The 27,518-nt window shown below is 47.6% G+C and overlaps 1 protein-coding gene across 5 annotated transcripts in view; it reads left to right on the top strand.

Annotated features, from left to right (window-relative positions):
- Window positions 1-27,518, top strand: part of SPATA13 (spermatogenesis associated 13) — an 81,950-nt gene that overhangs the window by 14,007 nt on the left and 40,425 nt on the right. For 3 of the 5 annotated variants that reach the window (XR_007461050.1, XM_049646721.1, XM_049646722.1), the window contains exons 2-3: window positions 11,951-12,316; window positions 13,963-14,107. Coding sequence is in view for 3 of the 5 variants with exons in the window: in XM_049646721.1 (XP_049502678.1) it covers window positions 11,951-12,316; window positions 13,963-14,107 (511 nt within the window). In the remaining 2 variants the exon portion in view is untranslated. Of the gene's footprint in view, window positions 1-7,882; window positions 8,045-11,950; window positions 12,317-13,962; window positions 14,108-25,881; window positions 25,989-27,518 lie in introns of those variants that run through there. The other 2 variants (XM_049646723.1, XM_049646725.1) reach the window with 2 other exon arrangements.

The following is a 27,518-nucleotide window of genomic DNA, read 5'->3' as shown; positions in this document are numbered from 1 at the left end:
AAAAAACACCATCTGCTTGGCAGCTGGCACATAGAATTACATTCTAGCCATTTGCTAGTTTCCAGATCTTTGGTGGAATCTCATCATGTCTCTTATTTGTAAAACAGAAGCCTGTAAGTATCTACTGCGTAGGTTGTTTTAATTAAATGAGATGGGATTCGCGAAGGCCCTGTTTCCAACACTGGTATATTTGATGCATTTCCATTCCGTTTTCTCTTTTGACTCCATGATTGGCGTTCTTCCCACTGAGCGTGGGCCAGTTCCTGCCACAGTTAGTCTTGCCCAAGTCAGAGCCTTTCCTCTTCGTTTTCTTCCAGGTGAGGCTTTTTTGGCTACTGAGGATGGGCTCAGCAGCTCTACTTAGCTTCCGGCAGCTTCTTTTGGTAGTTGACTTGACACAGGGTTGAAGCACGCCACCTTGGACAGCGGACAGTGGTGCGACCCTAGGTCTGTGTACCGCCATTTCTTGTAGGTCAGCCCCACAGGTGGGGAGACAGGAGGCCTGGAGCCTTAAATACAGCTTGTGACTGAGGTCAGGTGTTCCAGCCCCGTTCTCCACTGTGTAATATACATTTTTACACATTTGCTTATAACGAACTTCTGTTGTATACTTGGTGTTATATTTTTACTCTTTTTGTGTTCTAAATTATTCATCTATAATTCTCCCACTGCCAAGTTTTGAATTAAACATTTTCAAGATGTTTTGTTTGCACCAGGACACGTTCTCAGATCCCTCAGTAGAAATAAAAAGAAATGCCGCTGGTGCTGTCTGTAGGTCTCGCCTTACCTTTGTGACTGTCCCTGTACAGACAGGCCAGGCCCTCACAGCAGAAGCGTTCTTGGTGAACAACACATCCAATTTAGGGTCAGTGTTTTCTTGATTAGGTTCATTGGCTGGACCCTTGCAAGTTTACTCATTTATTTGTTTTTAAAGTTTATTTATTTTGAGAGACACAGAGCGCAAGCCGGGCCCGATGCGGGGCTCGAACTAATGAAACGGTAAGATCATGACCAGAGCCCGAATCAAGAGTCGGATGCTCAACCGACTGAGCCACCCAGGTGCCCCTGGGCCCTTGCAAGTTTCAAGGCAAGTGACGCAATCCGCCATCGGTGAGTGTTGCTGGAGGAGAGAATCCATGTGATGTCATTGCTTCCTCGGCCTCTTCTGGGTTCTTTCGTCCAACTCGCCGTCACTGTGTGCTCTTCGTTCATCGCCTCCTGTTCGCCTTCTCTCTTTCTCCTTCCAGCACAGTAATGCTGCAAGCTTAAACTGAAACACAGAAAAGAGATTTTCTTCAAAGTCCTAAATCTTTCTTTTTACGTTCTGTTGCCAGCAGGGGACACTCACTTTTGGAAAAGATCCCATTACCTTGTAGTTCACATATCTGAAACTAAGTAGGGCGCCTTCAAAACTGGGTTGTTGACAAGAAGGGGAGGAAAACTGTAGTCAGTTTGTTTTCAGGGTGGCACAATTCAAATAGGTTATGAAGGAGACAGGAACGGATGGTTGTTTCCTGATCTAAAACATGGTTATGGGTTTCGAAATACTTAGTGATGATAACTAAGCAATAACTTAAATCAGGCTCATTTTTATAAAATCACACCTGAATGTAGGGAGGGAACAGCTTCTTTGCCACCCAGAACTGTCCATTAATTCGCTCATTTATCTGTCCATCAACTCAGCCATTCACCCCTTTATACATGCATGAAGCGTTTTTAATTACTCATGGTTTGTGAAGTTGCTGTTCTGCATTTTAATCTAGAAACCCTTAGTTTTCGTGATTCTGAAGTCACGTGGGGCCATTGATTTGAATGTTTGTTTGCTGTCATTCATGGCTCGACATGCCAGCAATGCTGTGAACAGACATTTCTCTCCATCTTCTTCCACTAGAGAATCAGCCGGGACCTCGTCGTCTGCTGCCCATTTTTCTTTACCCTCTTGTCCTGGGTCCTTTTACCTTCTCTGTACAAGAAAAGTCAAAACAGATTAGGAAGAAAATCTATAATGTTAAAAAGGGTTTAGAAAAACAGTGGATTTCTAATATATTCAAATCTAAAACATGGTTCATGATTTTGGAATATTTAGTTGTGCTCAGTAAGTACTTGGAAAAGAGGAAAGTAAGTTAGTTTTTATAAAATCATGCTTTTTATAAGTTTAAAAAAAGAAAGTTTGAGTAGACCTCTGTATTCCTCAGCATGCATTTCAGAGATATATTTCAAGACGTTAAGATGGGATCATTGTATATGTTAATTTTATAATATGATGGTTTTAAAATATGTCTTCACTCTTGGGGTGCCTGGGTGGCTCAGTTGGTTAAGCGTCCGACTTCAGCTCAGGTCATGATCTTGTGGTTCGTGAGTTCGAGCCCCGCGTCAGGCTCGGTGCTGACGGCTCAGAGCCTGGAGCCTGCTTCGGATCCTGTATCTCCCTCTCTCTCTCTCTGCCCCTCCCCTGCTCGCACTCCGTCTCTCTCTCTGAAAAATGTGTCTTCACTCTTAATGAGTCCAGGCATAAAGTACAGCTTACAGTTCTATTATTTTCTCTGCTTGGGTGTCAAACTCACCATCATCTTGCCACTGTTGACTTAGTAGTATGGTCTGAGTTTTTAGATAAGCCCAGAAAATGGAATTGTCTTAGGTGATTATTACACAGGCCTGGGGGGGGGGGAAATTTCCTCATCGGCCCTGTGCTCACACAGGGTCAGTGGTGACCGCCCTCCCACGATGTCAGGGGCGTGGGGCATGGTCAGGATGGGGCTCACCACAGTCACGCAGACTTCATTTCTTGATTTTGCATAAAATGAGGATGACCTCAGCTACACTGCTTTCTCAGTCTGGTATTCTAAGTCGTCAGTGGTGTCTAAAATGTCCATACTTAAGTGCCTTCTTAACGCGTACAGAATCGGGCTAAGCGTATTAAATTGTGTTCCCTCATGAACCTCAGTATTTGCATTTCTAGTGAATGAGCGATTCTGCCTATAAAACAAGTTGTAGATTCACCAGCTCTGTTTTAGCATTTTTATCGTCAGTTTCACCAGGCAAAGACAGTTCAAGTCCACTGCACTCCCCTTTTACTTCAAGGGCGTTAAGAAGCATTAATATATTTTTAAATGTTTTTAATACTGTATAATATTTTTCTTAGCAAATGGCCTATCTATCCCCTGAACCCAAGGGACAAGGCCACAGTTTTCTAGATTGCATTTGTTTCTTTTCTTCTCTCTTTTTCTTTAGTTTTTAAGAGGTGTGTCAAAATTCTCTATATGTGTGTGTAATCTCATTTGCTAACAATCAGAACAGTTTTTGGTTAATCATTTGTGTTTCATTTGCTGTCAGAATTCCAACAACCACTGTCTTCCAACAGCTTGGAACCTTGTGTCTTAAAGATGCAGCATGTTAGTAAGAATGTCACCCAGCATTAACATGTATTTGTGCCCCTGAGCCACAGAAGGACAAACCCAGAAAATACGTTCCCACTTTCCTTCTGTTTCTTGCCCAGGCCCCGTCCACCTCCAGGCTAAGTCCAAATCTGGGGTCTAAGAAGGGAAGGGACAAGTTTATGATGGTGTCTGTCCCTTCCCGGCATGGTCCCTGAACTAGAGGAGACTTTGAAAGGTGGAGCGGAGCCATCCTGACCATGCATGATTTTTAAGGTGGTCGTTAGGTGAGTGATGAGTGTTTGGCCAGTTACTTATTTCACACCAAGTCAGAGGCTGCCTCTTTCCTCTCCTTGCTTGGGCCACCAGAGAAGTCCCTCAGCCTTACTGTTTATTCCTGAACTAGCCTAAGTGTGGTAGGAAAAGACGTGTGCACCCTAGAAAGTTAGGGAGACAGAATTAGAACACCCAGGTGGTGGGAGGGCCATTTTTAATGTGCACCCCTATCATGCTGGTCCAGTCCCTGCCATCCCTGTAATGCTAGAACAGTCCCTGCCACCTCCGTAATGCTAGAACAGTCCCCGCCATCCCTGTAAGGCTGGTAGGGTCCCCGCCATCCCCTTAATGCTAGTACAGCCCCTGCTCCCCACACACACACCACCACCACCAGCAAGGTCTGTAAAAGAAAAGGAAGCTTTGGAGAAAGAAAGATTATTCCACCCACTCGTTCTAAAAATTCAGGAGAAGAAACCAAACATGATTCAGGAAGTCAAACAAAACCACAGTGTTTGCGTTCCGTATGTGATCAGTTTAAGGGAAAAGTGTGGGCAACGAGGAGAGAGAAGGGAGTGGAGCTGAGAACAAGAGTAAAGGTGAGATGTGATACGGGAAACGGGAGGAAGCAGCAGAGAGGAAGAGTCCGGGGAAACGGGCGTGTGCACACACTGATGAGGACCTACCAGCAGCCCAGAGAGGAGGTGCGAGGGGAAGTAGCATCCGGAAGTGGAGAGATGTAAGAGCGATAAGCACACCGAGGCTTTTTATGGAGCAATGTTACTGAGGTCCGGTGTTTGTGCAAGTTGCTGCTGAGAGTTTTTGCAATAAACCGTACTGCATTTTCCTTACTTATATCTGTAAATGGGGGGCACGTCATGTCTAGTGCTGGCCTTGCAAAGATGAAATTGAACGAAGTGCCTGATCTCTCACATTCCCTGTCTTTCGTTAAATCTGGTGCCCTCTCTGTGAACTGGGTTCTCATCTCCAAAATGGGTATAACAATGCCTTCTTTACTAACCTGAAAATATAATCTTAGGTAGATTAGAAATACAAATTTACGATTTCTAAGTAACTAAGACATTGCCTTTTTAGTGTTTTAACAAAAAGAGAAGAATGTCATTAGTGCTCAGACTTCTTTCTAAATATGTAAAGATTTTCTTGTTCTTACTTTGAGCTCCTTAAAAAGTAGTAGCTGATCTGGGATCCTATGAGTTCCCGCCCTCACTTAGAATCGTAGGACATATACTTATAACCCATCCCATTCCAAGCACTCTATAATCCAGATAAAATACCCACACTAAAAAAAAAGGAAAAAAAAAAGCCTATGGAAAATCCTTTTTATTATGATACATTAAGGGAAATTAAGTGACATCATTTTAGGGGAATTAGTGACATATAGCTTTAAATGGTGAGATGCCATTTATTTATTTATTTATGAAAGAGATCGCGTGCATACATGCGCACACACATGTGAGTGGAGGAGGGGCAGAGAGAGAAAGAGACAGAGAATGAGAATGAGAATGAATCCCAAGCAGGATCCACACCCAGCGCAAGGAGCCATCTCACGATTGTGAGATCATGACCTGAGCTGAAATCAAGAGTCGGTTGCTCAATGGACTGAGCCACCCAGGCACCCCTGAGAGAACACTTTTTAAATTTGTAATATATAAGGCCCAAAGTTATACTTCTGTGGAGTTGGAGCCCAGAGCTGGTGCTATAGACTAGTCTTAAGTGAGACTATGTAAACGGAGAGTTTTGAACCTCGGTTCATCCCAGGGCTCTGTGAACAGAAATTTGGGAGTAGGGGCTTTAATTTCACTCTCCTGTAGGTGAAATGTAGCATTTCCTTAAATTATGAACATAGGCATCAAACCAGAGTGATTTTATCAACACCTGTGATTTTGTCACTCTTATTAGAAACCACAGATCTTTTTCACATCGCTGATGTCTTAAAGTCTCTTCTATTCAACGGTATTTCCAGAGGGTGGCAGTTATTAGACCTATTGCTAAGACTCTTTCTTTCTTAAGTTTATCAACTTATTTTTTGAGAGAGAGTGAGTGCAGGCAGGGAAGGTGCACAGAGAGAGGGTTAGAGAAAGAGAGTGCACGTGGGGGAGGCGCGGAAAAAGGGAGATTCCCAAGCAGGCTCGGTGCTGTCAGTGCAGAGCCCGATACGGGGCTCGGTCCCACAAACCCGTGAGATCATGACGTGAGCTGAAATCAGGAGTTGGACGCTCAAACAACTGAGCCACCCAGGCACGCCTGTTGCCAGTACTCTTAATCCCTGTGTTTTGTCTATACTATTATATCAATCCTTTTAATATTTTGATAATTATATTTCAAAGTAATGAGCTTACTTTATATTTTTATTTTATGCATGTCATTGGGGAAGGGGTCTCCAGCTTTCCCCAGATGGCAGGGGCACTTACAGAGCTTCCCTTCCTGTCATTCCCCCCCAGCCCCCACCCCTGCATTCCAAGAAGCCCTACAGCTGAGGGTAGGAAGACCTACCAAGTTCTATTTTCCTTCCGTACAAGCATATGCCAGGGACGCAGAGATACAGAGTGGAACGGACAGAGGTTCTGAAGTCAGACAGACTGGGTTGTTAAACGGGGCCGCTCTCCCTTGGCTCTGTCAACCAGAGCACGTCATCGCTCCAACGTCTGAATCGGTAGGATGTCATGAGTAGTTCTACCTCGCGGTGTGGCGGTGGGGATTAAGTAAGGGAACACATGCCGGGTGTGGTTCTGGCACATCTTGGTGGTCAAGAGCCACATCTGTCGTTACTGCCTTGCAGCACGAGTCGTCGAGATGTGTTCTCGTCCCACCTCCAGCCCCGTGGCCGTACCTGAATTCCCTGTGGTGTTCGGGGCACTGAGAACCTGCAAAAACGTGGGAGGCTTGCTGATTGTATTAGTATGCATCTTGAGAACACTTTTGGCTCGTCCAGTGGAAAAGCTCTGCTTTAGTTTTTTGTCCATCTTCTCAAAGCATCTAAATTTCCCTGCTTGTAGTATTTTCTTCTGAATCATTTTGCCGTATTAGTTTCCTAAGGCGACTGTAACAAATTTCCAGCAACTAGATGGCTCAAAACAGTAGGCTTTTATTCTCATTGTCAGGCAGGCCAGGGGTCTGGGTTCCGTTCTGGCCTCTTCCAGCTCAGGTGTTTGCTGGCAGTGCTTGGAGTTTCTTGGCTTGTAGATGCACCACTCTGATCTCGGCTTCTGTGCTCCTAGGACTTTCTTTCCTTTTTGCTTTGTGTCTAAATTTCCCCCTTTCTATGGACGGCAGCCGTTGGCTTAGCGCTCGCCTAATCCAGTACTTCTTCATTTTAACTCGATCACATCTCCGAAGACTGCGTGGCTCAGTTGGTTGAGTGTCCCACTCTCGATTTCGGCTCAGGTCGTCATCTCACGTTTTATGGGATCGAGCCCCACGTCGGGCTCTGTGCTGACAGCGCGGAGCCTGCTTGGGATTTTCTTTCTCCTTCTCTCTCTGCCTCGCTCCCCGCTTGCACTCTCTCTCAAAATAAATAAACTTAAAAATTCTTTTTAATGTTTTATTTATTTTTGAGACAGAGAGACAGAGCATGAGCAGGGGAGGGGCAGAGAGAGAGGGAGACCCAGAATCCGAATCCAGGCTGTGAGCTGTTGGCACAGAGCCTGACGCGGGGCTCGAACTCACAACCCGAGAGATCATGACCTGAGCCGAAGTCAGACGCTTAACTGACTGAGCCACCCAGGCGCCCCCTTAAAAAATTTATTAAAAAAGAGATCATATTCACAGGTACTGGGGGTTGGGGCTTCAACATACCTGTTACGAGAGGGGAGGGCAGAATTCAACCCACAACTCTTGCTATTTAATCCTATATACTTCCTTTAGACCAAGCTTCTAAATGGATATATGTGACATCAGGGTTTTTTGTGCCAGTCTTTTTCCTGTGTTAATAATTTACTCTCACTGTGGTTTCAAAAAATGTTTTGAAGTATCTCACTGGAGGTATTAAGATCTACCTTGGCTTTTTACTTTTCGGAAGCAAAGGAAGGAACCTTGTGTGGGAAGAAAAAAATGCAGGGCTCCTGAGTAGGGAAAGTACTTTACAACTGTGCAGAGAAGCAAGAGTTAAAAGGTCAGCCACTCCACTGCAGAGTTTGTTTACAAAGGCTTATGACTTGGGTGTGAATTGGCCAATCAAGCTTGGAGCCCTGGATTGATCTGAAGCTCCGGCTGCTGGACTGTGAGAAGCCGCGGTGGGCATACCTCTGGCATGGCCGCTCAGCACCCTCACTGTCACGTTTTAAAGGCCAGCAAGAATCTGAGACAGCACGGATATGGTCAACTGCTTGTTCCTTCAGTGTGTCTGTGGGCCACCACCAGCTGTGGCGGAGTCTGGGGTAGGTTGTAACTTGTCGGGGAATGTTGGCGGTGGTGGTGGTGGCGGGGGTTTGTAGTTGCAGGTATGATCATGTGATCACAGTCAAACCTTGTTCTCTGGAATGCACCTCGGTCATATTTTGGAAGTACACAGACTTTGCCAAAAGGAGATTCAGTTTTAAAACATGCATCAAAGCTCAAATTTGTTTTTACAAGGGATGTAAGTCTCTTCTGGCTAAAGATCACTGTCTCTCCCTCTTTTGCTAAGGAGTAAAGGGGACATTTCAGTTGTAGATATTGTCCTGCTAACTAATTTTTGCAATACCACGTAGAAAGGCTGGTTTCTCCTTTTATCTCTTCCGTGGGACTGCAGAAACTGTTCTAGTAGAATCGCTGTGGGTTCTTATGCACATCCTGTGCCCCTGCCCCCCCCCCCACCCCAGTGGGAGCAGTAGCTGACACTTGAGGCAGGACGTGTTAAAGGGATCATCCCTGGCACGTCTCCTGCTCTGTCATTTCCTGCTTTGAGCATACCTGCTTTTATCCAGCCCCCTCACTTCCTGGAGTGTGTTTTGGTCTCAGAAGGATTTCTTACCTGAACAACTAAGACAACCTCTTGTTTTCCTACGCCCATTTCCTTGTTTTCCTGTCTGCATTAGCAAAGCTTCAGTGAGGCATGTCACATGTTGCATAAGTGCAAAAAAAAAAACAAAAAAAAAACCAAACCCAACAAAAAAAATCCCCCCAAAACAAACAAACCAAAAAACCGCACGTAGATTTGTTACCAGACTACTCATTGCCTATAATTTTGTTTTGCTTCTGGACCTTTCTAACACCTTGTTTCTGAACCTTTTAATTCTTGTGTGCTTAAATTGTGCCATTTGGTTTAATAATGTAGTTAAACTCTCCATGATAATCCTGTTTTTAATATGCAGTGAAAAAAATAATACTAACTTTTTCATGATTTCTCATATTTTCCCTTGGTATAGTGTCAGAGAGGAAAGACCCGCCCCCCCCCCCCCCCCCCCCCCCCCCGCCCCCTTAGGCTTACTACGTGGGGAGTGTGGAATTAAACTGACAAAAGACAGTAGCAAGAGAAAAGATGGGTTTTTCTTCATGTGAACCAGTGGGAGTTCACAGGAAAAAGTGACTCCAGGAAGTGGTTAGAGATGGAGGTATATATCCCCTCTTATGAGGGGCAGGGGAACTGGAGAGGGCACTTATGGGAAACCCAGTGATTTAGGAAAGATAAAGGGGCCTGTGGGAGAGCAAATGGGAGGTCTGATAGTTTTGTGGCAACGTCCGCTGAGACTTTTCCTCTCAGCTGATAAGAGTCACATCTTCCCTGGTTAGAAGAAAGAAAATCCTATCCCAAGACAATGGATTTATGACTACTGAGTTCTTTTTTTTTTTTTTTTTTTAATGTTTATTTATTTTTTGAGGGAGAGAGAGACAGAGCATGAGCTGGGGAGGGGCAGAGAGAGAGGGAGACACAGACTCTGAAGCAGGCTCCAGGCTCCAAGCTGTCAGCCCAGAGCCCGATGCGGGGCTCCAACCCCATGAACTACGAATTCATGACCTGAGCTGAAGTCGGACGCTTAACTCGCTGAGCCACCCACGTGCCCCGACTGCTGAGTTCTTTTGGGACCTCTGCTTTCAGGGAGATAAGAGAGTTCGGGGGGGAAAAGCCTATTCTTAAATACCTTCAGCTCAGAACAGTTTTCATGCCACAGTGGTGCACTCTGGACCCCTCTGCAGTGACTTGATTTAAACATGAAGTTCAGGGAGTCAGAATCAGCAGGTAGCAAGGTAAGCAGTGATTGCTAGTACTCATTAGCTTTTGAGCAGAGGTAACTTGGTACAGTGGGAAAATTTTGCACAATTATGCAAATTATTACACAAATTATGAGGCCCACATTTCAGTGTCTCTGTTGCTGCTGATTGGCTGTGTGGCCCTGGGCAAGTCACTTAACTTCCCTGGGTTTTGGTTTTCCTGATCTGAAAAATGATGGTGGTGGAGTAGAGTGTCCATAAATCTCTTTCTGCTCTCTTTGCTTTTCATCAGATTTTTCTTTAAATTTTTTGTAACATTTATTTATGTTGGGGGAGAGGAGCAGAGAGAGGGAGACAGAGGATCCCGAGCAGGCTCCGCACTGTCAGCGCAGAGCCCGATGCAGGGCTTGAACTCGGGAACCAAACTGTGAGATCATGACGTGGGCCGAAACCAAGAGTCAGATGCTTAACGACTGAGCCACCCAGGCGCCCTATCAGATTTTTCATAGTACAGCGGCCCCTTGAACAACACAGGTTTGAACTGTACAGGACCACTTATGTGTGCCTTTTTTTTTTCTTTTTTTATCAATACAGTATAATACCATAAATATTTTCTTTATGATTTTCTTAGGATCTTTTTCTTTAGGTTACATTATTATAAAAACACAGTATATAATACACATACCAAATATGTGTTAATCAACTGTCATCAGTAAGACTTCCAGCCAACAGTGGGCTATTAGTAGTTAAGTTTTAGGGAAGCCGAAAGTTACAAGCCGATTTTTGACTGCACGGTAGGTGGTGGTGCTGGGGTGGGGGTCGTTACTTGTAACCCCTATGTTGCCCAGAAGTCAACCGTGTATGATCTTAGGGAACGGCTATATTTGAGGTCTTAGTTGCCACTGATTGGCCAGCAGCTGACCTCCTGGGCTGGTCCTCAGGGCAGGGCCGGGCTGCGCCGGGACAGTTCTGCTGGAGGTCTCTAGGCCAGGGAGGCCTGTTCTGCCTGCCCTTGAGTGACATCTCTGCCACGTGCCCTTGTCTGTCTGTATTGTTTATATCTTTTTAAAATAATGACCAGGGGTAGGAGAACTGAAGGTGTCTAGGCTCACAGGCGTGTGACCAGAGTCGGCTGCACCCTCCCTCCCATGGGCTGTGCAGCAACTCTCTTCTGACCCGGCTTTGAGGGGTCTGCTGAGACAGAGGTTATCCCCTGGCAGGGCTCAGCCTGGGGATGGTTACTCCACACACTGCTTTTTTAACAGCAATAATTAACTGTGGCTGATAAGGGCTGTCACAGCATTTCCCCCACACAAGGACCCATTGTTCCCCAGTGAACCGTTGCCGAACCAAATCCCCAGACCTTAAGTAACTGGCCTGAGGTCACAAAGGTAGCTAGTGGCCCCGCCTGACTCACACAGAAGGCTGCCCATTTCCAAGCTCATAGTTCCTCTTCTGGTACATTGCATTGCCTCTGAAAAAGGTATTGGAACAATTTGAAAGTAGTGGCTAATTTAGGACCACAGACTCTCCAGCTGTGGGATTGTCTAGTCCTGAAAGGTTAGTCATTCCTTGTTTGCCCCAGATCACACAGCTAGTTAGTAGCCTGATCTGGTTCTTTGAATCCCGGGTCATTGCTCTCTCCAGCAGACTTAATTTACTGAATGTCAGGCCTTAACAGCCCAGACTTAATCTGATTAAAGCACCTTCTGTTTTTAAAGATTATTGCAGGAAAATACCTTAGAGTAGCACCTAAAGTGTTCCACATTCCTTTCTCCTTCTGGGCTCCTGCATTTCCCCGTGCCATTGCTTTGTGTATTTTGGGTGACACCACAGTTGAAAGTTCTTTCTAGTAACTAACTCACAGTGGTACTTGGTTTCTTAATATCTTTTGCAGTAGCTCATTGGTCACCATACATCACTATTTAAGTTACGGTCGTAATTCAGCCTGCAGTGAAAGGTGAAAGTTGTGCTTATTTTAATGCGCGTCTCAGTTACGTCTTTCTATTACACAAATAACTTCTTAAAATAAACAAATAGATCAAGAAAGCCTTGAGGCAAGGCTAAAGAGGATGGGAGGGAGCGCATAGCTTGTTCTTTTCCAATACCTTCCTGGACATTGGTGCTCACCTAACTTGTTCGCATTTGAAAAGGTTGTGGCTGAGGAATCCTGGAGGCGGGGCTCATCACGGGATGAAGAAAGGACAGAGGCTCAGAGGATCACCAGGAGGAAGTGGGGTTCTGGGAGAAGGTCAAGGCCCCGACCGCTCTCCGACTATGGCCAGTTGGCCAACCGAAGTCTCTCTATTCCTGAAGACTCCATTGCTGTGGACCCCCAGAAAGAGGACACTGTGGACGGGGACCAGCAGCCAAACACGGCCTCCGTGGACCCTGCAGACCAGAACCCTGCCGTGGGCTGTCCCAAAGGCGGCCGGAGAAGACGCCCCATGTCTGTCATAGGCGGGGTCAGCTTCTATGGGAACAGCCAGACAGAGGAAGTAGAGAGTCTTCTGACCCAAGTAAGATCTGGTGTGCTTCTGCCAAAGCTAGCAGAGGCCTCCAGCTTCCTGGCCTTTGTTCTCTGCTGCAGACTAACTAACCAGGCCGCTGCTTTTCTTTCTCCTCTCTGCTCAAGGAGGATAGACTCCCAGCCTTTCTTCCTGACTTTGGAAACACACGTGAATTAAACTAACAATCTGGCATGTGGATGCCTTTTACTAATCTCCTGTCTCTCCTGGAATCTCCAACAATATGTGAAGCTGGTTTGCTGTTGGCTCTAAATGACCCGAGACTTTAATAGGGGGAAAGGTAGCATTGCACATTTAGTGAGCTTCATGGAAGAAGTTGTTGAAAGGGGAAGTGTCCTCCAGTGTTAAAATGTAAGGATAAGAAGAAGATAAGGAGTCGGTTTTTTAGGAGCTAAGGAAATACTTTTTTCCACGAATTTTATGCTCTTTACCAATAGATTAGAAGTATTTATCAGTTACCCAAAGAGCACTTTGCGGCTACAAAACATTTAAATAAAGGCCCTGTTCAGGATAACATTCGGCAAATGGTATTTGCTGAGATGTGGTCACGGGTTCCCAGAACAGTATATGAGTGTGTGCCCGGTTTCACTTTTTGAGCTTGCTAGCTGATACTGTAGATAACTCGAAATTCTCTTAAAAGGGAAAGCCTGTGTTGGTATTGGATTTTATGTTTAACTTCTCCCTATAAAGCCCATCCCAGTGCCTTGTTTCTAGCAAGCGCTCAAATACCTCTTGTTTAATTGCGTTACACTGAATTGAATTCTTAAGGTAAAAAAATGCAGTGGAAGAATACCGTGAACTTCTTGTGGGAAGACGTGTCCCGCGCTAGGAAGTAATTCTGAACCAAAGCAAACTATAATCTCTCTCAGCTCGAAACGCAGTGTGGGGAAAATCGAAAGCGCTTAGAGATTATCTCACTTCGGAGCATCACGAAGGAACGCGGTGAGATAATTTTACGCGCTGTAGGCTCATTTAGGGAGTTGGGTGGGAAGGTCCTAAGATAACGTCAGGAAGGCCTAAACCGACTTGGCCTCCGATTTAGTTATAGGGATGGTGCCTGTGGAAGATCAACAGGGGACATAGGCCCTTCTAAAGAGACCGGGTCGATTTGTGGAGAGCCAGCTCTCTTTTAAACAAAGCTCAACTGTCACGACAGCCCAGGTGAGGAAGACTCGGCTTCCACGAGACCTGGCGCCTGTGGTGGCAGCGCCTGACGGGGTCGCCAGTCCGAGCGTGTCGCCCGGACTTGGTCTTGGGCACCGGCCGCCCCTGGCGGCTCTGCCGGGAAGACGTCTTCCTTGTGACCCCGCCTCTGTGCGAGAGGCCACCCCTTCCTAAATCTGCTTGTCCTCTTGGACGCTTTGCTCTTCCTGAGTGTCCCCCCTCGGTGTGTCGCTGGCGTGAGAGGCGGCGTGTGAGTCGATGCCGGGTTTTGAAAATCTCGGAGTAAGTCGTGGCAGCCGAACCCCGCGGTGCGGCCTGAGGCTCGTGACACGACTTGGAGAAGGCGCTTCCCTCCCCTCTGTGAGCGGCTCCGAGGTGACGACGCCGAGCTGCTCGCAGCCGTGTGTGTGAAGAGCCTGCGAGAGGTGCCACTTCCTGGCACCTCCTCACGGCCCTCTGCTTTCCTTTTGCAGCCGGCAGCCAGGCCTCCCGTGCCAGCTCACCAGGTGCTGCCCTACAAGGCGGTTTCGGCCCGGTTCCGGCCCTTCACCTTCTCCCAGAGCACCCCCATCGGACTGGACCGCGTGGGGCGCCGGCGGCAGATGCGAGCGTCCAACGGTGAGTCTCCCGGGCCCGCCCTGTTCGGGGGCCCCCCTCCCAGAAACCGGGGTGGCGTCCTGGGTTGGACCGCTCCCCGGGACTCCGAGGTGCCCGCCGGATGGCGCCCCTCTCCGCTGTCTCTCTGGGCCGGGGCGGCGTGCGCCTGGGAGTGAGGAGGGCTCGTCTCCAGCCACCCACGCGGGCCCGGGGGCGTCGTCGGCCATCCAGGCCGGGCGTGCCGTGCCATCAGGCGGCCCCCGTGCTACAAGTTTGCTCCTGTCGCGTCTGTGTGCCTGAGTGCCTGCGGGTGGAGAGCTAAGCGTGGAGTCCCGGGCGTTTGTCGCAACCCTTCCGAAGCTCTTTCTGGGTGTCTGAGATCCCCTGACCCCACTCTGAACAGCAGAGAAAAGCCCACCTAACGTAGTAGTTAATATGCTCTCAGTACTTACCGAGTCAGTACTTGGCGACTTGAACTGGTCCCACGTGTCCTCGGAATGATGTTTTCGTTCGTAAGAAAGGAAATCCTCCCCCACACTGATACTCGTGTCCGTGCGGCCAGCCGGTCGCATGGTGGCGTGGCCTGCCGTGCCCTGCGCCAGCGTGACTAGAGCTCACATTCAGCGGCGACTCCCGGGGGGCAGCCTGGCCGTGTGCTCGGCCGTAGCGGCTCATTGATGTGCGCAATCACCTGCCGCGCCAGCTGCTCTTACTGTCCTCCTTTTCCAGATAAAAAAGCCCGCGTATCCCTGGGTAAACCACCCTGAGTCGCTCACCAGGAAGGGGCGGGGATGGGATTTGAATCTACAGATGGAACTTGTAATGCCAAGAGGTTCCTTTTTAAAAACCACTGAACCGTGCTGACCCCTGAAACAAGTGCAGCAGACACCGAGGATGACGGCCCCAGCGGCAGGGCTTCCTGTCTCACTGTTAGGCGTGAGTGTCGTGTGGAGGGCAGGAGAGCGGGAGCTGGGTGGTGGGAAGCTGAGCGGGGCCACCGCCCCGCCACAGCCAAGTCCTCCACGACACGGCACACCCCCGAGGCCGTACGAAGAGGACGGGTTTGAACGGACTTGGAGAAGGCTGAGGGCGTCACCTGAAGAGCTGAAATCCCAGGGAGACGAGGAGAGGAAACACGGGTGGGTGGGGGAAGGGAGAGAGACCAAGGAGGCGTGAACTCCCTGGGCGAGGGAGTCGTTTCTAAGGACAGGTCGAAGAGGACGATGGCTAGCGACCAGAAGTGTGACGGGAAGTTCGCTGATGGATTCCGACACAGAAGTTGTCGAGGACCGCGTCCCAGGAGGGCCTCGCCGGGTGGTGAGAGGTCAGAGGGTCGGTGAACGGTGAGGAAGTGCTCCTGCCCCTGATTGTGTTGCCATGGTCTCGAACTCGTGTCACGTATACCGGGAGGGGTCCAGGGGGGCTTTCAGGTGGAGCTTGAGGAAATTGGTGAACATCTCGTGCCTGGGTCAACCCCCCAGCTCCGTGGTCTGGACACCTGGGAGTCTTTGCTCCCTTCCTTGTGGAGTCACTAGGTCCTGTCCGCTGGTTCTCAGGGTCACCTTGCTCCTCAGGCTCCTTGACCCTTCCCCTCACGGCCACCCCGTCGCCTCCTCAGGCCAGGCTCTCATACACTCTCTAGTCAGAGTCACTGTTCGCTTTCGGCTCTTTCCCACCATTGGAATCAAGTCCCGGTTCCTTAAACAAGTGTGTTGACTTTTGTAAACCCGCGTCTCTCCTTCCATCTGTTTCTGTCCCTTCTCCTGCCAGCGTTTGCCATCCAGCGTGCCTGCATCCGCTCTGGGCTTTCACACTCCCTTCGCGCTACTCACGGTGCCCCCTTTGCCTCGAATTCCCTTCTTTTCCTTTTCCTTGTGTCAGCATTCTTCCCATTCAGAATTCAAAACGCATTCCCTTGTGTGCCCTTGGAGACAAAGTGCATCCATTGTCCTCCTTCTGCAAAGCCGCTCGGCCCCAGGCCTCGTGTTCGTTCCCTCTGATCCGGTCATCCACATCTGGTGATGTGTTTTGGGAAAGTTTTCCAAAAGGAGAGAGAAAGCTACATGCACACAGCGTTTACAGCACCGTGATGGCACTGAAGTGGAAGCCATGGGAATGTCCCGTTACGCTGGGATCGTGGGTCGGGGTGCTGCTTAGGCCACGACCTCAACACACTTCACATCGTAAGTAGGAAAACAAACAACGTGAGAAGCGACAACCGCAATTTTAAAGTGAGAAAAAAATAGAAGATAAAATCACGTATGTTGTATCAGTTTGCTAAGGCTGCTGTAACAAAGTACCCCGAACTGGGTGCCTTCAATAGCAGAAATCTTTTGTCTCAGTACTAGAGGTGAAAGTCAGATGAAAGCGTTGGCACGCTGGTTCCTTCCAAGGGCAGGGCCCAGGAATCTCTGCCGGCCCATCCTAGCTTCTTGTCTTGGGTACCTCGTGCCTTGGCATGTAGATGTATCGCCTTTGTTTCAGTCTTTATGCCACTATGGCTTTCTCCATGCCACTGAATTAGGGCCCACCCTAATAATCTCCTCCTGACATGATCGTCTACTAAGACCTTATTCCCAAATAAGGTTACTTTGACACTACTGGGGGTTAGGATTTTGGTACCTGTACAGGGTACATAATCCAACCTAGAACACAGACCGTGATTGCAACAGTTTGCAACATGTACACACGTGGTCGAAGATTTAACAAGAATATGCAAAAATAAAAGCAGTGTGGTTCAGTTGGAAGGAAGGTAGGTGAGGTCTCCTCCAACCCTGTACAACCCTATGCAACCCTGTACATACAACCAGCTTATTTCTGTGCTTTCTGTAACAGTGTTTTGTTTTGATTTTTGTTGAGAAGCAACAGAAACTGACTGACCTGCTTAAGCAAAAAGAGAATTTATTGGAAGGATGTTAGGTGTTCCCAGAGTTGAAAATGGCTAGAGGACCAGTCTGGGAAATGGATGGCAGTCAGGGTTGTTCCTGGGAAGCAAGGAACCACATGCAAGAAGCCAAGAAAGGCGTGTAGTAGGAAGGTATAATGCCACCCCTGGGAATGAGTGAAGAACCATTCCTCCTGTCCTTCAGTCACTCACTCAAGAGTCAAAGTCCCAGGATAGAGAAATCAATTATTTTTTCTTTCTTTCTTTTTTAAAAAAAATTTTAATGGTTATTATTTATTTTTGAGGGACAGAGCACGAGTAGGGGAGGGGCAGAGAGAGAGGGAGACACAGAATCCAAAGCAGGCTCCAGGCTCTGAGCTGTCAGCACACAGCCCGACGCGGGGTTCAAAACCATGAACCGCGAGATCATGACCTGAGCTAAAGTTGGACGCTTGACCGACTGAGCCACCCAGGTGCCCCGAGAAATCGATTCTTGAAGCTTAGGTGATGTGTCTGCCACCTGGTGCCGCTGGGACAAGCACAAGGTCTGGGTGCCTCCAGAGACCCTTTGCCTTCCATATTAGGAGGCAGGTACCTGGGTCCCTGTCACCGAAGCTGAACACAATGGAAGGGAGGTCATTCCCTTAGAGGAAGTCCAAGTAATGTTAGAAATAGGGGTGTCTGGGTTGCTCAGTCGGGGAAGCATCCGACTCTTGATTTCAGCCCAGCTCATGATCTCACCGTTCATGAGATGGATCCCCATGTCACTTGTGTGGGATTCTCTCTCTCTCTCTAAATAAATAAACAAACATTAAAAAAAAAAAAACAAATAGAAATAGATCCTGAACAGGTTCTCTCTTCATTCATTCATTCATTCATTCATACATTCAGTAGCTGTTGAGTGCTTCCCATGTGCCAGATGACAGGAGTGAGCAAAAGCCCTTAAATCACTTACACTCTGGTGAGGGGATAATGAGTTAACAAATGACTCTGTAATACGGCAGGCAGTATTATAAAGAAAACTGAAGAAGCGTGGAGGGTATTCATGGCTAAAAAAATGTCATTCTAACATGATGCATAATTCAACCCCCGCTGAGTCTTTCCCTAGAGGGAGACAACTCAAAAGCTTGTCAGTTACTGCAAACATGTCCAAGTCTAGGCCCCCCTCCCCGAGTCATATCCATTGCCTTTTCCACTCCGTAAACCCAGAGGTAAATTTAAGCAACATACCATAATCATAATGGAAAGAGGTGGGGGCGGGGAGGAAAGGAAATAGAGAATAAATATTATGTGTATATACATGGTACCACAAAAGGAAATCCCTCCTGCTTCTGGTTGCAAGGTCATACCTGCTGTTTTTGACTTTGCTCATCTCATTGCTGTTGCGTGCTCCCCTGGCCCCTGCCCAGTACCTTACCTGGTAGTGTTCTTTGCCAGCTGAGGTGGCCCAGACCTTCACTCCGTCGTGTGGGGCTCTTAGTGGTTCTGCTCGCTTAAAGTCGCAGTAGTCTTACTTATTTGCCTCCCTTAGTCAAAAAAGCAGCCCATCTATAAAGAAAAAAAAATGTGTGGAGCACCAACCTGAGCCTTCCAGGCACTGGTTTTACCATTTGGAAATACAGCAGAGGGTAAAGCATCACAAACTTCACATTCCAGTATTGAAACCAATTCAGTAAGTCAGTAAAGAGCATGATCTCAGGCCGTAATGATGGCTCCCGAGAGAAGAACGTGGGTGATACAGTAGAGAGTGTGGCAACGGGCACAGCAGAGGGTGACCTAGTGTCCCTTAGGAGGTGACACTGGAGTGGAGGCTTTATTTATTTATTTATTTATTTTTTAAATTTTTTTTAACGTTTATTTATTTTTGAGACAGAGAGAGACAGAGCATGAACGGGGGAGGGTCAGAGAGAGAGGGAGACACAGAATCTGAAACAGGCTCCAAGCTCTGAGCTGTCAGCACAGAGTCCAACGCGGGGCTCGAACTCACGGACCGCGAGATCATGACCTGAGCCGAAGTCGGACGCCCAACCGACTGAGCCACCCAGGCGCCCCTGGAGTGGAGGCTTTAAAGGTGAGTGAGAGCCAAAGATCTGAGGGAGGAGAAGTCCCAGTGGAAGGAACATCAGGGGCCCAACGTTAGACTGGAACTTGATGTGTCTGAGGTTCCGCGAGAGGGCCAGGGTGACCGGAGTTCAAGACACAAGGGCAGAAGAGGGCGTTGCAGTCTGGTGGGGAGGCTGCGGCAGGACAGAAAGGGCACTGCAGGTCTTGGGTAGGACTTGGCATTATTCGAAGTGAAACCGGAAGCCATTGCCAGCCGGGGAGTGAAAGGCACTGATTTAAGCTTTAGAGAGGAAGGACAGTGTGGGGGAGAAAAGGCAGAGGAGGGGAGACTGATTTGGACACTGTTGCATAAGTCCAGTTGGGAAACAGTGGTGGCAGTGACCACAAAAGACGTCCATGTCTGTCTTGGGTGCTCATTTTCTCCAGTGCACAGGGCGGCAAAAATGGCCGGCCTTGGTTCTAATCCAGTGGGGCCAGGCCTGCGAGTTCTGGTGGAAGGACTTCTCTCTTGGGGGAATAAATTCAGTTTTGACAGGCGAAGCTGTTGAACAGGAAGAAAATATTTTGCAAATGTATTATTCAGTAATCATGAGAAGCAGTCCCTGTGCTTGCCCTTTGTTTCTGGACCCATGTACTCTGGCCATGGGTGCACAGCACCGTACCAGTCACCGATTCAGTGCTATACAGACCCTATCCAAGGCAGCATCGCAATTTCAGGATGTGTCCCCAAGCTGTCTCCATAACATCATTTTCATTAGGCCGTGATTCCATGCTTGTGGACAATGGTAAATAAGAATAAAGCTCGTGACACTCGTGGACACTGGCCTATCACCGTGCTTCCCTCACTGGGGCCCTCGGGTAGAAGCATGGTCATGTGAGGTGCCACGACATTGTGTGAGGCCTTCAGTGCGATTCTAGCAGAGGTCTGACAGGTAAGGAAAACAAATCCAAATCTAGAATAAATCTCTTTGCCACTAAGGACAGATCATCTACCCCTCTATTATGAAAGGGTCCATTGTAATCAGCTTTCCACAAGGAGCTGTCTGGTTCCTTCAAGGAACCATGTCATTAACTTTGTTGAGAGGGACACCCTGTGGTTTAGCCCAGGCTTGGCATCCATTTCTGCCACCATGGCCTTTTTTTTTTTTTTTTTTTTTTTTTTTTTACCCCAAACCCACTGAGTAAGCATCAAGATGACTAGAAACAAAGATTGGGACATAATGTTCACACAATTATTAAACAGCCTCTTTTGCAGTAGGATTCACAGGGGATGCGACTGGACATTAATATGGGACAGACGATTTCTCATGCTTTCAGTGAATTCTGACATATTTAATTATACTCCTTCCCGAAACGAGTCCATTACCTACTCTGTTCTTCCCAAATTCCTCCAAGCTATTCAGCCAAGCCATTGTCCTAACCATGTATCCACACAAGCTAAGTCCCTGCTGAGGCCCTTTCTCCTCCCACTCAGAAAGGATGAGGAAGAGTTCTCGCCTAGATTTTACTACTGGGGGTTTCCCTTTCTGGGTGGAGGGTGAATGTTGGAAGATCCCTTTTGGGAAGGCTGGAAGGAAGAGTTGTTAACTGTGGGATACTGACCCCCAGGTGACCTGGCTTCTGCTTCATAAAGAGGCCCTGAGTTTGGAAACCACCCGATCTGGGAGCCGTGTAAGGGTCCTTGATTCTCTGCCACGGTGGTTCAAGTCAGGTTCCTGTCACCAGATTTGGAAATTCCCTGCCATACAAATCAGGTAGTACTGTAGTGGAGTTACGACTTTTGTTCCTGCAGACCCCGTAATAGGTTGGGGACAGCCAGAAATCGCGTGGGCCGGCTATTCCGATGAGTAAACTGGACGTGCTGCCCCGTTTAGGAGCCGTGTCCTCTTTTCCTGTGACAGCTGTCCCACCTCCATGGGGGTCCCGGGCTTCCGTGCAACAGAGGCCTCTCTCGCCGACTTCCCTCGCCTAAGCAGATGAGCAGTACAGTGCTTAGAAAAGTGGCTGCCGCTCCCGTCACCTGGTTTGGGAGACCCGGCCCGGGGGGTGGTGAGTCCATGATAGACCAGGTACCGCATCTCTGCCTTTCTGGCCTCTGTACTTCTTTCTTCCTCTGTGCCAGATGCTGGCCCCTCCACTGCCTTATAAGAGTGGGCCAGTGCTGGGTCCAGGTCTGTGGCCCTTCTAAGTGCTGGGACGACAGCCAGCTCCATGAGCCCGTGTGTCGAACGCATGATCTCTGGTAGATGTCACCCAAATGGATAGACTGGGTTGAATCTAAATTCACGTTCAGTAAACGCAGCGCGAACACCTTGTTTGGATCCCGATACCGGCAAACCAGTATAAAAAGATCGTTAGGAGACAGGCGGGGAGATTTTCACATGGACTGAGAATTCAGTGAAGGAATTGTCGTTCGTTTTGTTAGTAGGGATAACGATAGCGCAGTTATTTTGAAGCCCTTGTTTGTTATGGGAACACAGTCAAATAGTTTTTGCACGAAACAACATATGTGAGGTTTGCTTTAAAACGCTCCGAAAAGTTGCTGAGAAGAGTTGGGAAAAAACTGACAATTGTGGGTTCATCGTTTAATTTCTCTGCTCTTGCGTCTGTTTGAAATGTGTCATAAACGTTTAAAAAAATAACGAAAGTATGCTTCCTCTTCCCTGGATTTGCTCCCCAAATCTGCAAATCAAGAAATGGCCGCAACTAAATTTTTCTCAAAATGTAGATATTTGAGTATTAGCAAATTAATTTTTGTTAAGAAATAAAGACCTACTCCTTCAGGTGGAGGTGAGCTCTCTCTCCCTTCTGGGCACTTCCTGGCACCGTGCTGCGCTCCTTTCTAGAACTTCTTTCTTGCTTTGCTTTAGGTAAAGTACGGTCTTCCCTCCTTACTAGCCCCTTATAGTCTGTGAAGGAAGGTCACGTGGAACAGTCCTCAGTAAGGATCAGATGGGTGACGCATTGAAATCAGAATCGAATCAGGCATCAGAAAGCACTCGTAAGTGCTTTCATAAAGTTCGCGAAGGGGGAGCTGCCAGCCGATACAACCTTACCGCTTTGCTGCTGGTGGTGTCTGTGGCCCTTCTTTCTCCCTGGGTCTCCCCAAGCATGCCTCTGCTGTGGTAACTTTCTCGTAGGCGATTATCTTTGCTGCCTTTTGCTTTCTTTTATGAAGCTTCTGTCTTACATCCAAGGCAATTTATTATGTCACAACCTACCTGTGCTCCTGATTTTCCCAAATTTGCTTTGGGTTTCTGCCACACGTCTTCCCTCAACTGATCTGTATTGATCAGAAGCCAAATTCGATCACTTTTCAAAATTCTTACTGCTCGTGTCTGCTCATCCTTCTCTTTCTTCTCATCTCACGCATTGAGTTTAGGGTAGCTTGCTCGTGTGACATAAGGCAAGTGATGATCTTCACCAGAAAGGAAACATTTCTCAGAAAGGAAAACATTCAGTTTCTTCAGCTGTTGAATTTCTGTGGAATCTTTATGGGTCACAAGCAAGGAGCTAAAACATGACATTGAAGATCCGGAGATCTGGGGATGCCAGTTTTAAAAATATCTGTTTGTTATATTTTAAAAAGGCTTCTCATTAACCAATAAATACTATATTATTATGTAATAATGCCACACAACAGAGAAACAAGATTAGGTACAGTAATGATTAAATATAAAAACTAAGAAAATGGTTTTCTGAGGAGATACACTGACAAGTTGATTTGATTAGACTTTTTTTTTTTTTTTTAAAGTACACTCTACACCACACAATGGGCTCAAATGCATATGCTGTACCGACTGAGGCAGCCAGATGCCCTGACTATATTAGGCTTTTTATGGCTTTTAGAAATATTTCTAAATTACTCAAATTATTGCTTGGTTTGATTTTTTAAAAATTTTACATCGTACTTTCCTATGAATATAGTCATTTCTTGCAAGCTAGGAAAGAGAATCAAATTAAGCCATTGTAGCCCTGTAATGACCTAGGCCAGAATCACTCAGTCTTCGGCAAAATGATGTAATAGTTGCTAACAATGGCATTGCGAAACTCTAAATCAGAAGCTCCATCTCCAACCTTTCCTTAGGAAGCCAACCAAAAAGTCCAGTCCTTAAAGGCAAGACATATGTAAAGAATATATATATTTTTAAATTCCCAGCGTAGTTAATATACAGCGTTAGATTAGTTTCAGGTGTAGAATATAGTGATTCAGCGTTTTTATGAATTACTCAGTTCTTAACATGGTAAGAGTACTCTTAATCCCCTTCACCTATTTTACCCCTCCTCCCGCCCCCCTTCCCCTCTGGTAACCATCCGTTCTCTATAGTCAAGAGTCTGTTTCCTCTTTTTCCCCCCTTTGTTTTGTTTCTTAAATTCCATATATGAGTGAAATCATGTGGCATTTTTCTTTCTCTGACTGACTTATTTTGCTTAGCATTATACTCTCCAGCTCCATCCATATTGTCGTAAATGGCAAGATTTCATCCTTTTTGATGGCTAAGTAATATTTCGTGGTGTGTGTGTGTGTGTGTGTGTGTATCCATAGTCGATAGACACTTGGTCTGCTTCTATAATTTGACTGTTGTAAATAATGCTTCAGTAAACATAGGGGTACATATATCCTTTCAAATTAGTGTTTTCATATTCTTTGTATAAATAACCAGTAGTGTGATTACTGGATCATATGGTAGGTTTGTTTTTAATTTGGGGGGGGGGGGGCTCCATACTGCTTTCCACAGTGGCCACACCAGTTTGTATTCTCACCAACAGTGCATGAGGGTTCTTTTTTCTCCACATCTTTGCCGACACTTGGATATAAAAAACATCTTGGTCTACAAAGGACAGAACAACCCAAATTGTACACTGGCCAACCTGTCTGTGAGCCCATTAGAGCTAGCTCATGATTGGTGGAGGGAATATAGTTGGCCCTTGAATAATATGGGGGTTAGGGACCTGCTCCATCCCCACCCTCTGTAATCCAAAATCAGAGTGTAACTTTTGGTTCCTCCATAACTTAACTACTGACAGCCTCCTGTTGCTCAGAAGCCTTACTGGTAACATATGCAGTTGATCAACACATATTTTGTATGTTATAGATATTATATACTGTATTCTTATAATAAAGTAAGCTAAAGAAAATGTTAAGAAAATCATAAGACAAGCCTGCTGACTTTTAAAACTCCAAAAATTAGAAAGAGACTAATACATTTACAGTATTGCACTGAATTTATTGAAAAAAATCTGCATATATGTGGACCCACACATCTCAAAACCCATGTTGTTCGAGTCAACTGTACTTTGAAAACCTGCTCTGAGTGTTTAAAAACTCCTGGTTCTAGCGCCAATAAGAAAAGCAAGTAAAAGATACCACGGACGGCAAACTGATTGTTGGTCTTACCATGGCCTACCACTAGAATACAAAGCCAAGTGTGAGAAATAAGGCAGCATGGAAACTTCCCAAATAAATTATTTCGCGATAAGAAGTTCAACTTACTGTATTTTTCATTTTGCTGCAGAATAAATTGAAGACTATTTTAGAGAAAAGCGTGATGGCAGTGGTGTGCCTACCCCCGCGTGGCCTCCGGCTTCCCCTACACTTAACATCGCTTGCACTGTGCGTGTCCGTGTGGAAACACTCGGGTCAGGAGGTGAAGAGAGCTCACTCACTGTCTTTGGGGGGCCCCCATTGGCCAGTTGGTCGAACATCCGCTAACTGTCCATAGGCACTGGCTTCTGCCCAGTGCCTTCAAGCTTGGTTCGTTCCCATCCGTGACTTCTTGCAGAGGTGGGTGCTGGTCCTCCGCGAGTAGTCCCGGGAGGCTTGGGGTGCCCGGTAGACGATTGCCTCGGGGAACCCCGCGGCGACACCGGGGGTCCTCCTTGCTGAATCAACGGTAATGCGAAAGGCGCAGGCAGAGACGATGGGGTCGGCCGCCTCTTGGGAAGCCTGGTGGCGACTCTCCTTAAGCCGAGGCCGGCGTGCAGCTGCGCCAGCGCCGGGCGGGGCCACCCCGGGGGCCCGGGGGCTGGACAGGCGCCCCCACCCGCGTGGCCCCCGTGCGGTTGCCCGCCCCGCGTCCCGCCCCCGCAGCGCCGGCCCTGCAGCGGCGGCCCCGGGACGGCCCCCCGCCTTGTTCGGTGTCATCCGGCGCGTGTTGCCTAGGCGGTTAAGGTCAGTTTGTCTAAAGGAAAGGAAAAGTACACTGAGACGTTGTCTGCTGTCTTTAATGCCCAGTTGGGGGTTATCGCCCAGGGGTGACGTTCTTTCCCTGTCTTCGACACCTGTTTCTTCAGTTTGGTTTTGTACTGAAATGTATTTACTCAGAAACGGAAAAGATTTCCTTAGGTGTATTTATTTTCCCCATTGAACTAGTTTGAGTTGTAAAAGCAAGTTTATTCGGCCTTATTCTGACGTTGACACTAGTATTAGAAGTGATACAGGGCGTGCCGTTGAGACATGATGATCGCTCGGTGCTATTTCAGGAAGTGCCCAGGGTGCTCAGCCCTCAGAGCTGAGCTGTTAATAGGCCCTTGGTTTAGGAGATCCCTCCTTTGTATACATTTAGCAAACGTGTGTGATGATGTGAGATACGTCCGTCTCCATCTGTGTATCCGTATCTACGCCCCGTGATGAGTGAAGCACCGTGCCGGGGGCTGGGTGGTCCGGAGGAAGCCGGAGACCGTTCTCACGGAACCTCCAGTAGGGCGTGGGGACTTGTCAAGCCGCTGCAAGGATCAGGGAGCCAAGTGTGAAGAGAGAGCATGCATATCAGCTGTGGGGAGCCCGGGACTTCCTGGAGGAAATGATACGAACGTTGAGGTGTTGTTACTGAACCGGCGGGTCGGCTCCTTGGGGAGTAAGAGACCGAATACACCAGGTGGAGTTGCCTCACGAGGTAACTTTGTTGAGGAGAACACAGGATCACTTCCAAAGCCACGACTCCCCACACAGGGGTAAGCAGGCTCCTTGTGTTGGGCTTGGGGACGAATATTGAAAGGCGGCGGCCTCAGCATAAAGGGACAGGCATAAAGGTGCACGTGCGCACTCAGAAAACGTGCCGGTACGTGCGTTGTATGTTATGCTAAGGAAGCTTATGCCCCTCCCAGGGCAGGGAGGTAACTGCGGGGCGCTTTAGGACTCGTGTGCAGCCGCAGTCCTGGTGGGGTGGGGGTCATACTCAGAGTGTTTCTTTTTCTGTTCCAGCAATTAGCTAGCTGGTCTCTAAAAGAGAAAACTGATAGTTAGGCAGGGGCTTCTAGGACTTGCCCGGGTTCCGGGAGCCCTGCAGGTAACAACGTGTGAAGGGTGAATGGGAGTTAGATTAGGTTTGTTGTCGGGGAAGGTATATTCCAGGCAGAGGGAACGGCGTTTGCGAAGGGTGGAAGCCAGAGAAGGGAGAGCACGTTTGAGAAACTGAGGTTGTTTCTCACCCCATCCACAGGCTTCTCAGACTCAGGGTGTTCTTCAGATTCAGACTGATGCCTGCAGGATCCTGAGGGCTTGCCTTGTTAGGCTACTCCTGCCTACTGTTTGAGTTATTTCCCTACCAGGAGTCAAGGGCATGCCTCCAAACCCACTTAAGGCAACTGTGTTTATTATTTTAATTCTAGATCTAACTTAGGTATATAAACAAGTGAAATGTAAGACTGAAGAGACTCACATGTATGAAAGCTAAATTGAATACTTAGTAGAGATTCAATAAAGGTGAATTGCCAAAAACTTATTTCCTGTCCGAATTACATGAGAATTGATAGCTGTAAAACCTGCAAAATCAAGGCATCTGTACTCAGAAGTCTTCACGGGCATCTCTGGTTATTACTGTACTTTGAAGAAACCAAAACTGGAAATCACAGTCGACACATTCTGTGGTGACTTATGCAAGAAAGAATGCGGACTTCCGGTCAGATGATCACACACCAAGACCTCTGGGCCTTTGTGATAACAAAGATGAATTCAATTGCACTTTTAGGTGTTTTAAGTCAAGTTCATGGCGTGCGTGCATGCGTAGTGTTTTTGACTTGGGGCTTTCGTGCAGTCCGACCGTTCGCGAGGGGGGACCTCTTCAGTAGGTGTCCCAGCTATGGCAAAAGGTGAGGGAAGGATTGAAGTGTTGAGAGAGGAGTCTAGACTAGACACCAGAGGTCAGGACCTGCCCATTAGGGCCTCCAGGTGAGGGGATTAGACTAGCCCAAGGGCAAGTAGGAGCCACTGGGGTTTTAAGTGGAGTGAGGTGATCAGATTGGCATTTTAGAGGCAGGGGCTGGCTAGACCGTGTCCTCTCTGGAGACCGGAAGAGTGTGTTGCTAGGTCAAGTGGCCTGAGCCCTGATCTCAGAACATGAACGTAGTCCTGGAGAAACGAAAACCTGGAGGTCAGGCCAGTTGGATGTTTTGGGTGCTGAGGAGTATAGGGTGATGGGGAGTGTAGGAGAAGAGCACATGCGTGGGGGGCCGGGTTCCGTCCCGGACACGTTGAATTGGAGG

The sequence above is a fragment of the Panthera uncia genome (assembly GCF_023721935.1).
Source record: "Panthera uncia isolate 11264 chromosome A1 unlocalized genomic scaffold, Puncia_PCG_1.0 HiC_scaffold_16, whole genome shotgun sequence".
NCBI lineage: Eukaryota > Metazoa > Chordata > Mammalia > Carnivora > Felidae > Panthera > Panthera uncia.
Note: the sequence above shows the minus strand (reverse complement) of the source record. Positions and strands in the feature narration are given on the sequence as shown.